The sequence below is a fragment of the Bombina bombina genome, chromosome 6 (assembly GCF_027579735.1).
Source record: "Bombina bombina isolate aBomBom1 chromosome 6, aBomBom1.pri, whole genome shotgun sequence".
NCBI classification, from domain to species: Eukaryota; Metazoa; Chordata; class Amphibia; order Anura; family Bombinatoridae; genus Bombina; species Bombina bombina.
Window position 1 is genome coordinate 8,677,623 of NC_069504.1, and position 18,819 is coordinate 8,696,441.

Genomic DNA, 18,819 nt, shown 5'->3' on the forward strand with positions numbered 1-18,819 from the left:
ATGCACACACACACACCGGTCACATCCTGATACTGATGATACACATGCACACACACACACACCGGTCACATCCTGATACTGATGATACACATGCACACACACACACCGGTCACATCCTGATACTGATGATACACATGCACACACACACACAGGTCACATCCTGATACTGATGATACACATGCACACACACACACACCGGTCACATCCTGATACTGATGATACACATGCACACACACACACCGGTCACATCCTGATACTGATGATACACATGCACACACACACACAGGTCACATCCTGATACTGATGATACACATGCACACACACACACCGGTCACATCCTGATACTGATGATACACATGCACACACACACACCGGTCACATCCTGATACTGATGATACACATGCACACACACACACAGGTCACATCCTGATACTGATGATACACATGCACACACACACACACAGGTCACATCCTGATACTGATGATACACATGCACACACACACACCGGTCACATCCTGATACTGATGATACACATGCACACACACACACAGGTCACATCCTGATACTGATGATACACATGCACACACACACACACACAGGACACATCCTGATACTGATGATACACATGCACACACACACACACAGGTCACATCCTGATACTGATGATACACATGCACACACACACACCGGTCACATCCTGATACTGATGATACACATGCACACACACACCGGTCACATCCTGATACTGATGATACACATGCACACACACACCGGTCACATCCTGATACTGATGATACACATGCACACACACACACACAGGTCACATCCTGAGACTGATGATACACATGCACACACACACACCGGTCACATCCTGATACTGATGATACACATGCACACACACACCGGTCACATCTATACTGATGATACACATGCACACACCGTCAATCCTGATACTGATGATACACATGCACACACACACACACACCGGTCACATCCTGATACTGATGATACACATGCACACACACACACACCGGTCACATCCTGATACTGATGATACACATGCACACACACACACCGGTCACATCCTGATACTGATGATACACATGCACACACACACACAGGTCACATCCTGATACTGATGATACACATGCACACACACACAGGTCACATCCTGATACTGTTGATACACATGCACACACACACACACCGGTCACATCCTGATACTGATGATACACATGCACACACACACACACCGGTCACAACCTGATACTGATGATACACATGCACACACACACACACAGCCAGTCACATCCTGATACTGATGATACACATGCACACACACACACAGGTCACATCTGATACTGATGATACACATGCAACACACACACCCAGGTCACATCCTGATACTGATGATACACATGCACACACACACACCGGCACATCCTGATACTAGATGATACACATGCACACACACACACAGGTTCACATCCTGATACTGATGATACACATGCACACACCACACACAGGTCACATCCTGATACTGATGATACACATGCACACACACACACACCGGTCACATCCTGATACTGATGATACACATGCACACACACACACACCGGTCACATCCTGATACTGATGATACACATGCACACACACCACCGGTCACATCCTGATACTGATGATACACATGCACACACACACACCGGTCACATCCTGATACTGATGATACACATGCACACACACACACCGGTCACATCCTGATACTGATGATACACATGCACACACACACACCGGTCACATCCTGAGACTGATGATACACATGCACACCACACACAGCTCACATCCTGATACTGATGATACACATGCACACACACACCAGGTCACATCCTGATACTGATGATACACATGCACACACACACACACCGGTCACATCCTGATACTGATGAATACACATGCACACACACACACCGGTCACATCCTGATACTGATGATACACATGCACACACACACACACCGGTCACATCCTGATACTGATGATACACATGCACACACACACACACCGGTCACATCCTGATACTGATGATACACATGCACACAACACACACAGGGTCACATACTGATACTGATGATACACATGCACACACACACACACAGGTCACATCCTGATACTGATGATACACATGCACACACACACACACCGGTCACATCCTGATACTGATGATACACATGCACACACACACACACAGGTCACATCCTGATACTGATGATACACATGCACACACACACCCGTCACAACCTGATTACTGATGATACACATGCACACACACACACCGGTCACATCCTGATACTGATGATACACATGCACACACACACACAGGTCACATACTGATACTGATGATACACATGCACACACACACACCGGTCACATACTGATACTGATGATACACATGCACACACACACACACCGGTCACATCCTGATACTGATGATACACATGCACACACACACACCGGTCACATCCTGATACCTGATGATAACATGCAGAACACACACACCGGTCACATCCTGATACTGATGATACACATGCACACACACACACAGGTCACATCCTGATACTGATGATACACATGCACACACACACACCGGTCACATCCTGATACTGATGGATACACATGCACACACACCACTACAGGTCACACTCCTGATACTGATGATACACATGCACACACACACAGTCACCGGTCACATCCTGATACTGATGATACACATGCACACACACACACACAGGTCACATCCTGATACTGATGATACACATGCACACACACACACCAGGTCACATCCTGATACTGATGATACACATGCACACACACACACCAGGTCACATCCTGATACTGATGATACACATGCACACACACACCGGTCACATCCTGATACTGATGATACACATGCACACACACACACCGGTCACATCCTGATACTGATGATACACATGCACACACACACACCGGTCACATCCTGATACTGATGATACACATGCACACACACACACACCGGTCACATCCTGATACTGATGATACACATGCACACACACACACAGGTCACATCCTGATACTGATGATACACATGCACCAACACAGTCACATCTATACGAGATACACATCACAACACCACCGTCACATTGATACTGATGAGATCACCACAGCACACGAACACACACACAGGTCACTCCTGATACTGATGAACAAGCACACACAACTCACACATGTGACACATGCACACACCCGGTACTGAATGATACACATGCACAACACACACCGGTCACATCCTGATACGGGTCACAGCCACACACACAGTCCACCTATACTGATGAACACATCACACACCCTAAATGACCATGCACACACACACCGGTCACAATCCTGATACTGATGATACACATGCACACACACACACACCGGTCACATCCTGATACTGATGATACACATGCACACACACACACCGCCCGTCACATCCTGATACTGATGATACACATGCACACACACACACCGGTCACATCCTGATACTGATGATACACATGCACACACACCGGTCACATCCTGATACTGATGATACACATGCACACACACACACAGGTCACATCTGATACTGATGATACACATGCACACACACACACACAGGTCACATCCTGATACTGATGATACACATGCACACACACACACACAGGTCACATCCTGATACTGATGATACACATGCACACACACACACCGGTCACATCCTGATACTGATGATACACATGCACACACACACAGGTCACATCCTGATACTGATGATACACATGCACACACACACACACACAGGTCACATCCTGATACTGATGATACACATGCACACACACACACAGGTCACATCCTGATACTGATGATACACATGCACACACACACACACCGGTCACATCCTGATACTGATGATACACATGCACACACACACACCGGTCACATCCTGATACTGATGATACACATGCACACACACACACCGGTCACATCCTGATACTGATGATACACATGCACACACACACAGGTCACATCCTGATACTGATGATACACATGCACACACACACACACACCGGTCACATCCTGATACTGATGATACACATGCACACACACACACAGGTCACATCCTGATACTGATGATACACATGCACACACACACAGGTCACATCCTGATACTGATGATACACATGCACACACACACACACACAGGTCACATCCTGATACTGATGATACACATGCACACACACACCGGTCACATCCTGAACTGATGATACACATGCACACACACATTCACCGGTCCACAATCTGATACTGAAAGAAAACACATGCACAACACCCACAAACCTGGTCACATTCCTGATAACTGATGATACACATGCACACACACACACACAGGGTCACATCCCTGATACTGATGATACTACATGCACACACACACACACCGGTCCATCCTGTACTGAATGATACACATGCACAACACACACACCGGTCACATCCTGATACTGATGATACACATGCACACACACACACATCACCGGTCCCACATCCTGATACTGATGATACACATGCACACACACATCACAGGTCTACATCCTGATACTTGATGATACCACCATGCACACACACACACCAGGTCACATCCTGATACTGATGAACACATGCACACACACAACACACCGGTCACATCCTGAGTACTGATGATACACATGCACACACACACACACCGGTCACATCCTGATACTGATGATACACATGCACACACACACACACGTCACATCCTGATACTGATGATACACATGCACACACACACACCGGTCACATCCTGATACTGATGATACACATGCACACACACACACCCGGTCACATCCTGATACTGATGATACACATGCACACACACACACACCGGTCACATACTGATACTGATGATACACATGCACACACACACACACCGGTCACATACTGATACTGATGATACACATGCACACACACACACCGGTCACATCCTGATACTGATGATACACATGCACACACACACACCGGTCACATCCTGATACTGATGATACACATGCACACACACACACACCGGTCACATCCTGATACTGATGATACACATGCACACACACACACCGGTCACATCCTGATACTGATGATACACATGCACACACACACACCGGTCACATCCTGAGACTGATGATACACATGCACACACACACACAGGTCACATACTGATACTGATGATACACATGCACACACACACACACAGGTCACATCCTGATACTGATGATACACATGCACACACACACACCGGTCACATCCTGATACTGATGATACACATGCACACACACACACACAGGTCACATCCTGATACTGATGATACACATGCACACACACACACCGGTCACATCCTGAGACTGATGATACACATGCACACACACACACACCGGTCACATCCTGATACTGATGATACACATGCACACACACACACCGGTCACATCCTGATACTGATGATACACATGCACACACACAGGTCACATCCTGATACTGATGATACACATGCACACACACACACAGGTCACATCCTGATACTGATGATACACATGCACACACACCGGTCACATCCTGATACTGATGATACACATGCACACACACACACAGGTCACATCCTGATACTGATGATACACATGCACACACACACACACCGGTCACATCCTGATACTGATGATACACATGCACACACACACACACAGGTCACATCCTGATACTGATGATACACATGCACACACACACACCGGTCACATCCTGATACTGATGATACACATGCACACACACACACAGGTCACATCCTGATACTGATGATACACATGCACACACAGGTCACATCCTGATACTGATGATACACATGCACACACACACACCGGTCACATCCTGATACTGATGATACACATGCACACACACACACACACCGGTCACATCCTGATACTGATGATACACATGCACACACACACACAGGTCACATCCTGATACTGATGATACACATGCACACACACACACCGGTCACATCCTGATACTGATGATACACATGCACACACACACACCGGTCACATCCTGAGACTGATGATACACATGCACACACACACACACACCGGTCACATCCTGATACTGATGATACACATGCACACACACACACACCGGTCACATCCTGATACTGATGATACACATGCACACACACACACACAGGTCACATCCTGATACTGATGATACACATGCACACACACACACACAGGTCACATCCTGATACTGATGATACACATGCACACACACACACCGGTCACATCCTGATACTGATGATACACATTCACACACACACACCGGTCACATCCTGATACTGATGATACACATGCACACACACACACCGGTCACATCCTGATACTGATGATACACATGCACACACACACCACACAGGTCACATCCTGATACTGATGATACACATGCACACACACACACACCGGTCACAGTCCTGATACAGATGATACACATGCACACACACACACCCGGGTCACATCCGAGATACTGATGATACACATGCACACACACACACACCGGGTCACATCCTGATACTGATGATACACATGCACACACACACACAGGTCACATCCTGATACTGATGATACACATGCACACACACACAGGGTCACATCCTGATACTGATGATACACATGCACACACTACACACCGGTCACATCCTGATACTGATGATACACATCCACACACACACACCGGGTCACATCCTGATACTGATGATACACATGCACACACACACACCGGTCACATCCTGATACTGATGATACACATGCACACACACACACAGGTCACATCCTGATACTGATGATACACATGCACACACAGGTCACATCCTGATACTGATGATACACATGCACACACACACACCGGTCACATCCTGATACTGATGATACACATGCACACACACACACACACCGGTCACATCCTGATACTGATGATACACATGCACACACACACACAGGTCACATCCTGATACTGATGATACACATGCACACACACACACCGGTCACATCCTGATACTGATGATACACATGCACACACACACACCGGTCACATCCTGAGACTGATGATACACATGCACACACACACACACCGGTCACATCCTGATACTGATGATACACATGCACACACACACACACCGGTCACATCCTGATACTGATGATACACATGCACACACACACACACAGGTCACATCCTGATACTGATGATACACATGCACACACACACACACAGGTCACATCCTGATACTGATGATACACATGCACACACACACACCGGTCACATCCTGATACTGATGATACACATGCACACACACACACCGGTCACATCCTGATACTGATGATACACATGCACACACACACACAGGTCACATCCTGATACTGATGATACACATGCACACACACACACACCGGTCACATCCTGATACTGATGATACACATGCACATACACACACAGGTCACATCCTGATACTGATGATACACATGCACACACACACACACCGGTCACATACTGATACTGATGATACACATGCACACACACACAGGTCACATCCTGATACTGATGATACACATGCACACACACACACAGGTCACATCCTGATACTGATGATACACATGCACACACACACACACAGGTCACATCCTGATACTGATGATACACATGCACACACACACACACAGGTCACATCCTGATACTGATGATACACATGCACACACACACACCGGTCACATCCTGATACTGATGATACACATGCACACACACACACCGGTCACATCCTGATACTGATGATACACATGCACACACACACACACCGGTCACATCCTGATACTGATGATACACATGCACACACACACACAGGTCACATCCTGATACTGATGATACACATGCACACACACACACACCGGTCACATACTGATACTGATGATACACATGCACACACACACACACCGGTCACATCCTGATACTGATGATACACATGCACACACACACACAGGTCACATCCTGATACTGATGATACACATGCACACACACACACACAGGTCACATCCTGATACTGATGATACACATGCACACACACACACCGGTCACATCCTGATACTGATGATACACATGCACACACACACACCGGTCACATCCTGATACTGATGATACACATGCACACACACACACACCGGTCACATACTGATACTGATGATACACATGCACACACACACACACCGGTCACATCCTGATACTGATGATACACATGCACACACACACACACCGGTCACATCCTGATACTGATGATACACATGCACACACACACACACAGGTCACATCCTGATACTGATGATACACATGCACACACACACACACCGGTCACATCCTGATACTGATGATACACATGCACACACACACACACCGGTCACATCCTGATACTGATGATACACATGCACACACACACACACACAGGTCACATCCTGATACTGATGATACACATGCACACACACACACACCGGTCACATCCTGATACTGATGATACACATGCACACACACACACCGGTCACATCCTGATACTGATGATACACATGCACACACACACACACACAGGTCACATCCTGATACTGATGATACACATGCACACACACACACACACAGGTCACATCCTGATACTGATGATACACATGCACACACACACACACACAGGTCACATCCTGATACTGATGATACACATGCACACACACACAGGTCACATCCTGATACTGATGATACACATGCACACACACACACACGGTCACATCCTGATACTGATGATACACATGCACACACACCACACACAGGTCACATCCTGATACTGATGATACACATGCACACACACACACAGGTCACATCATGAAACTGATGATACACATGCACACACACACACACCGGTCACATCCTGATACTGATGATACACAGCACACACACACACACCGGTCACATCCTGATACTGATGATTACACATGCACACACACACACCGGGTCACATCCTGATACTGATGATACACATGCCACACACACACACCGGTCACATCCTGATACTGATGATACACCATGCACACACACAACACACAGGTCACATCCTGATACTGATGATACACATGCCACACACACACACCGGTCACATCCTGATACTGAATGATACACATGCACACACACACACACAGGTCACATCCTGATACGATGATACACATGCACACACACACACACCGTCAAAATCCTGATACTGATGATACACATGCACACACACACACCGGTCACATCCTGATACTGATGATACACATGCACACACACACACACAGGTCACATCCTGATACTGATGATACACATGCACACACACACACCGGTCACATCCTGATACTGATGATACACATGCACACACACACACACCGGTCACATCCTGATACTGATGATACACATGCACACACACACACACACCGGTCACATCCTGATACTGATGATACACATGCACACACACACACACAGGTCACATCCTGATACTGATGATACACAAGCACACACACACACAGCGGTCACATCCTGATACTGATGATACACATGCACACACACACACACCGGTCACATCCTGATACTGATGATACACATGCACACACACACACACCGGTCACATCCTGATACTGATGATACACATGCACACACACACACACACCGGTCACATCCTGATACTGATGATACACATGCACACACACACACCGGTCACATCCTGATACTGATGATACCACATGCACACACACACACCGGTCTCATCCTGGAGACATGATGATACACATACACACACACACACACCGGTCACTATCCTGATACTGATGATACACATTGCACACACACACACACCGGTCACATCCTGATACTGATGATACACATGCACACACACACAGCGCACAGGTCACATCCTGATACTGATGATACACATGCACACACACACACACTGGTCACATCCTGATACTGATGATACACATGCACACACACACAGCACCGGTCACATCCTGATACTGATGATACACATGCACACACACACACAGGTCACATCCTGATACTGATGATACACATGCACACACACACACACCGTCACATCCTGATACTGATGATACACATGCACACACACACACACCAGGTCACATCCTGATACTGATGATACACATGCACACACACCACACACAGGTCACATCCTGATACTGATGATACACATGCACACACACACACACCGGTCACATCCTGATACTGATGATACACATGCACACACACACACCGGTCACATCCTGATACTGATGATACACATGCACACACACACACCGGTCACATCCTGATACTGATGATACACATGCACACACACACACAGGTCACATCCTGATACTGATGATACACATGCACACACACACACACCGGTCACATCCTGATACTGATGATACACATGCACACACACACACACCGGTCACATCCTGATACTGATGATACACATGCACACACACACACACAGGTCACATCCTGATACTGATGATACACATGCACACACACACACACCGGTCACATCCTGATACTGATGATACACATGCACACACACACACACCGGTCACATACTGATACTGATGATACACATGCACACACACACACACCGGTCACATCCTGATACTGATGATACACATGCACACACACACACACCGGTCACATCCTGATACTGATGATACACATGCACACACACACACACCGGTCACATCCTGATACTGATGATACACATGCACACACACACACACAGGTCACATCCTGATACTGATGATACACATGCACACACACACACAGGTCACATCCTGATACTGATGATACACATGCACACACACACACACCGGTCACATCCTGATACTGATGATACACATGCACACACACACACACAGGTCACATCCTGATACTGATGATACACATGCACACACACACACACCGGTCACATCCTGATACTGATGATACACATGCACACACACACACACAGGTCACATCCTGATACTGATGATACACATGCACACACACACAGGTCACATCCTGATACTGATGATACACATGCACACACACACACACCGGTCACATCCTGATACTGATGATACACATGCACACACACACACACAGGTCACATCCTGATACTGATGATACACATGCACACACACACACACAGGTCACATCCTGATACTGATGATACACATGCACACACACACACACAGGTCACATCCGGATACAGATGATACACATGCACACACACACACACCGGTCACATCCTGATACTGATGATACACATGCACACACACCCACACACGGTCACATCCTGAGACTGATGATACACATGCACACACACACACACCGGTCACATCCTGATACTGATGATACACATGCACACACACACACACCAGGTCACATCCTGAGACTGATGATACACATGCACCACACACACACCGTCACATCCTGATACTGATGATACACATGCACACACACACACAGGTCACATCCTGATACTGAGATACACATGCACACACACACACAGGTCACATCCTGATACTGAAGATACACAGTGCACACACACACACCGGTCACATCCTGATACTGATGATACACATGCAGCACACACACACCGGTCACATCCTGATACTGATGATACACATGCACACACACACACACCGTCACATCCTGATACTGATGATACACATGCACACTACACACACACCGTTCACATCCTGATACTGATGATACACATGCACACACACACACCGGTCACATCCTGATACTGATGATACACATGCACACACACACACAGGTCACATCCTGATACTGATGATACACATGCACACACACACACCGGTCACATCCTGATACTGATGATACACATGCACACACACACACACCGGTCACATCCTGATACTGATGATACACATGCACACACACACACAGGTCACATCCTGATACTGATGATACACATGCACACTCACACACACCGGTCACATCCTGATACTGATGATACACATGCACACACACACACCGGTCACATCCTGATACTGATGATACACATGCACACACACACACACAGGTCACATCCTGATACTGATGATACACATGCACACACACACACACACAGGTCACATACTGATACTGATGATACACATGCACACACACACACACCGGTCACATCCTGATACTGATGATACACATGCACACACACACACACCGGTCACATCCTGATACTGATGATACACATGCACACACACACACACAGGTCACATCCTGATACTGTTGATACACCATGCACACACACACACAACAGGTCACATTCCTGATACAGATGATACACATGCACACACACACACACCGGTCACATCACTGATACTGATGATACACATGCACACACCACACCCCGGGTCACATCCTGATACTGATGATACACATGCACACACACACACACCAGGTCACATCCTGATACTGAATGATACACATGCACCACACACACACACAGGTCACATCCTGATACAGATGATACACATGCCCACACACACACAGGTCACATCCTGATACAGATGATACACATGGCACACACACACCACGCGGTCACATCCTGATACTGATGATACCACATGCACACCACACACCGGTCACATCCTGATACTGATGATACACATGCACACACACACACACTCGGTCACATCCTGATACTGATGATACACATGCAACACACACACACACAGGTCACAACCTGATACTGAAAGATACACATGCACACACACAAACACAGTCATCATCTGATACTGATGATACACATGACACACACACACACGAGTCGTCACCATCCTGTTACTGATGATACAACATGCACACACACATACACACCGGCTCACAATCCCCTGATACGTGGATGATACACATGCACACACACACACAGTCACATCCTGATACTGATGATACACATGCACAACACACACACCGGTCACAGTCCTGATACTGATGATCACACATGCACACACACACACACCGGTCACATCCTTATACTGATGATAACACATGCACACACACACACCGTCACGATCCCTGATACTGATGATACACATGCACACACACACACACGGTGTCACATCCCTGATACTGATGATACACATGCACACACACACTACACACCAGGGTCACATCCTGATACTGAAGGATACACATGCACACACACACACACAGGTCACAGTCCTGATACTGATGATACACATGCACACACACACACACAGGTCACATCCTGATACTGATGGATACACATGCACACACACACACCGGTCACATCCTGATACTGATGATACACATGCACACACACACACCGGTCACATCCTGATACTGATGATACACATGCACACACACACACAGGTCACATCCTGATACTGATGATACACATGCACACACACACACACAGGTCACATCCTGATACTGATGATACACATGCACACACACACACAGGTCACATCCTGATACTGATGATACACATGCACACACACACACACAGGTCACATCCTGATACTGATGATACACATGCACACACACACACCGGTCACATCCTGATACTGATGATACACATGCACACACACACACACCGGTCACATCCTGATACTGATGATACACATGCACACACACACACCGGTCACATCCTGATACTGATGATACACATGCACACACACACACACCGGTCACATCCTGATACTGATGATACACATGCACACACACACACCGGTCACATCCTGATACTGATGATACACATGCACACACACACACACAGGTCACATCCTGATACTGATGATACACATGCACACACACCACACACAGGTTCACAGTCCTGATACTGATGATACACATGCACACACACACACACCGGTCACATCCTGAAACTGGATGATACACATGCACACACACAAACACTCGTCACATCCTGATACTGATGATACACATGCACACACACACACACCGGTCACATCCTGATACTGATGATACACAATGCACACCACACACACCGTTCACATCCTGAGACTTGATGATACACATGCACACGACACACACCCGGTCACATCCTGATACTGATGATACACATGCACACACACCAGGTCACATCCTGAAACTGATGATACACATGCACACACACCACAACCGGTCCACATCCTGATACTGATGATGACACATGCACACACACACACCGGTCACATCCTGATACTGATGATACACATGCACACACACACACACCGGTCACATCCTGATACTGATGATACACATGCACACACACACACCGTTCACATCCTGAGACTGATGATAACACATGCACACACACACACCGGTCACATCCTGATACTGAATGAATACACATGCAAACACACACACACCGGTCACATCCCCCATGAAACTGATGATACACATGCACACACACACACACAGTCACATCCTGATACTTGATGATACACATGCACACACACACACAAAACAGGTCCCATCCCCCCTGATACAGAGATACACATGCACACACACACACACAGGTCACACTTCCTGTAACTGATGTTACACATGCACAACACACACACCGGTCACATCCCTGATACTGGATGATACACATGCACACCACCACAGGTTCACATCCTGATACTGATGATACACATCGCCACACACACACAGGTCACATCCTGATACTGATGATACACATGGCACACACACACACCGGTCACATCCTGATACTGATGATACACATGCACACACACACCGGTCACATCCTGATACTGATGATACACATGCACACAACACACACCGGTCACATCCTGATACTGATGATACACATGCACACACACACACCGGTCACATCCTGATACTGATGATACACATTGCACACACACACACACAGGTCACATCCTGATACTGATGATACACATGCACACACACACAGGTCACATCCTGATACTGATGATACACATGCACACACACACACCGGTCACATCCTGATACTGATGATACACATGCACACACACACAGGTCACATCCTGATACTGATGATACACATGCACACACACACAGGTCACATCCTGATACTGATGATACACATGCACACACACACACACAGGTCACATCCTGATACTGATGATACACATGCACACACACACACAGGTCACATCCTGAGACTGATGATACACATGCACACACACACACACCGGTCACATCCTGAGACTGATGATACACATGCACACACACACACCGGTCACATCCTGATACTGATGATACACATGCACACACACACACACACAGGTCACATCCTGATACTGATGATACACATGCACACACACACACCGGTCACATCCTGATACTGATGATACACATGCACACACACACACACAGGTCACATCCTGATACTGATGATACACATGCACACACACACACCGGTCACATCCTGATACTGATGATACACATGCACACACACACACCGGTCACATCCTGATACTGATGATACACATGCACACACACACAGGTCACATCCTGATACTGATGATACACATGCACACACACACACCGGTCACATCCTGATACTGATGATACACATGCACACACACACCGGTCACATCCTGATACTGATGATACACATGCACACACACACACCGGTCACATCCTGATACTGATGATACACATGCACACACACACACACCGGTCACATCCTGATACTGATGATACACATGCACACACACACACACCGGTCACATCCTGATACTGATGATACACATGCACACACACACACACCGGTCACATCCTGATACTGATGATACACATGCACACACACACACACCGGTCACATCCTGATACTGATGATACACATGCACACACACACACACAGGTCACATCCTGATACTGATGATACACATGCACACACACACACCGGTCACATCCTGATACTGATGATACACATGCACACACACACACCGGTCACATCCTGATACTGATGATACACATGCACACACACACACACAGGTCACATCCTGATACTGATGATACACATGCACACACACACAGGTCACATCCTGATACTGATGATACACATGCACACACACACACCGGTCACATCCTGATACTGATGATACACATGCACACACACACACCGGTCACATCCTGATACTGATGATACACATGCACACACACACACACCGGTCACATACTGATACTGATGATACACATGCACACACACACACACACACCGGTCACATCCTGATACTGATGATACACATGCACACACACACACCGGTCACATACTGATACTGATGATACACATGCACACACACACACACAGGTCACATCCTGATACTGATGATACACATGCACACACACACACACACCGGTCACATCCTGATACTGATGATACACATGCACACACACACACCGGTCACATCCTGATACTGATGATACACATGCACACACACACACACCGGTCACATACTGATACTGATGATACACATGCACACACACACACCGGTCACATCCTGATACTGATGATACACATGCACACACACACACACAGGTCACATCCTGATACTGATGATACACATGCACACACACACACCGGTCACATCCTGATACTGATGATACACATGCACACACACACACACCGGTCACATCCTGATACTGATGATACACATGCACACACACACACAGGTCACATCCTGATACTGATGATACACATGCACACACACACACCGGTCACATCCTGATACTGATGATACACATGCACACACACACACACCGGTCACATACTGATACTGATGATACACATGCACACACACACACCGGTCACATCCTGATACTGATGATACACATGCACACACACACACAGGTCACATCCTGATACTGATGATACACATGCACACACACACACCGGTCACATCCTGATACTGATGATACACATGCACACACACACACCGGTCACATCCTGATACTGATGATACACATGCACACACACACACACAGGTCACATCCTGATACTGATGATACACATGCACACACACACACCGGTCACATCCTGATACTGATGATACACATGCACACACACACACCGGTCACATCCTGATACTGATGATACACATGCACACACACACACAGGTCACATCCTGATACTGATGATACACATGCACACACACACACACAGGTCACATCCTGATACTGATGATACACATGCACACACACACACCGGTCACATCCTGATACTGATGATACACATGCACACACACACACAGGTCACATCCTGATACTGATGATACACATGCACACACACACACCGGTCACATCCTGATACTGATGATACACATGCACACACACACACACAGGTCACATCCTGATACTGATGATACACATGCACACACACACACCGGTCACATCCTGATACTGATGATACACATGCACACACACACCGGTCACATCCTGATACTGATGATACACATGCACACACACCGGTCACATCCTGATACTGATGATACACATGCACACACACACACAGGTCACATCCTGATACTGATGATACACATGCACACACACACACACCGGTCACATACTGATACTGATGATACACATGCACACACACACACACCGGTCACATACTGATACTGATGATACACATGCACACACACACACACAGGTCACATCCTGAGACTGATGACACACATAGGTGACGCCCTAAGACTGATGACATTAAATATACCACACTGATCTTTCATTTTCTCATAATTCTTACCTTATCACAGTGGTCTGAGTCATAGTTCAGTCCAATCCCACAGTCATCTGTAATTTCTGATAAATCTTCATCATCAAATTCCTCCAGACTAATGTCTTGTGAAGGCCTGAAATATACAGATAATTAGGCTGATTGAAAGGAAAAAAGGAGAAAAGGAGAAAAGGAGAGAAAGAGAGAAAGAGAGAGAAAATACAGCTATGCCCTGTGTATGACAGGTGAGTGACACTAGGCTATGTGTGACAATAACATACAGCTATGCCCTGTGTATGACAGGTGAGTGACACTAGGCTATGTGTGACAATAACATACAGCTGCACCCTGTGTATGACAGGTGAGTGACACTAGGCTATGTGTGACAATAACATACAGCTACACCCTGTGTATGACAGGTGAGTGACACTGGCTATGTGTGACAATAACATACAGCTACACCCTGTGTATGACAGGTGAGTGACACTAGGCTATGTGTGACAATAACATACAGCTACACCCTGTGTATGACAGGTGAGTGACACTAGGCTATGTGTGACAATAACATACAGCTACACCCTGTGTATGACAGGTGAGTGACACTGGCTATGTGTGACAATAACATACAGCTATGCCCTGTGTATGACAGGTGAGTGACACTGGCTATGTGTGACAATAACATACAGCTATGCCCTGTGTATGACAGGTGAGTGACACTGGCTATGTGTGACAATAACATACAGCTATGCCCTGTGTATGACAGGTGAGTGACACTAAGCTATGTGTGACAATAACATACAGCTATGCCCTGTGTATGACAGGTGAGTGACACTAGGCTATGTGTGACAATAACATACAGCTATGCCCTGTGTATGACAGGTGAGTGACACTGGCTATGTGTGACAATAACATACAGCTATGCCCTGTGTATGA

At 46.7% G+C, this 18,819-nt stretch overlaps 1 protein-coding gene across 1 annotated transcript in view; it reads right to left on the minus strand.

Moving 5' to 3' along the window:
* The window catches only part of MAPK8IP2 (mitogen-activated protein kinase 8 interacting protein 2), a 320,297-nt gene extending 302,074 nt beyond the window's left edge, over positions 1-18,223 (minus strand). The window contains exons 1-2 of the mRNA XM_053716289.1: positions 18,216-18,223; positions 17,917-18,022 (exon numbers count right to left, since the gene is read on the minus strand). Coding sequence (XP_053572264.1) covers positions 17,917-18,022; positions 18,216-18,223 — 114 coding nt within the window. The remainder of the gene's footprint in view (positions 1-17,916; positions 18,023-18,215) is intronic.
* Positions 18,224-18,819: the final 596 nt, after the last annotated feature.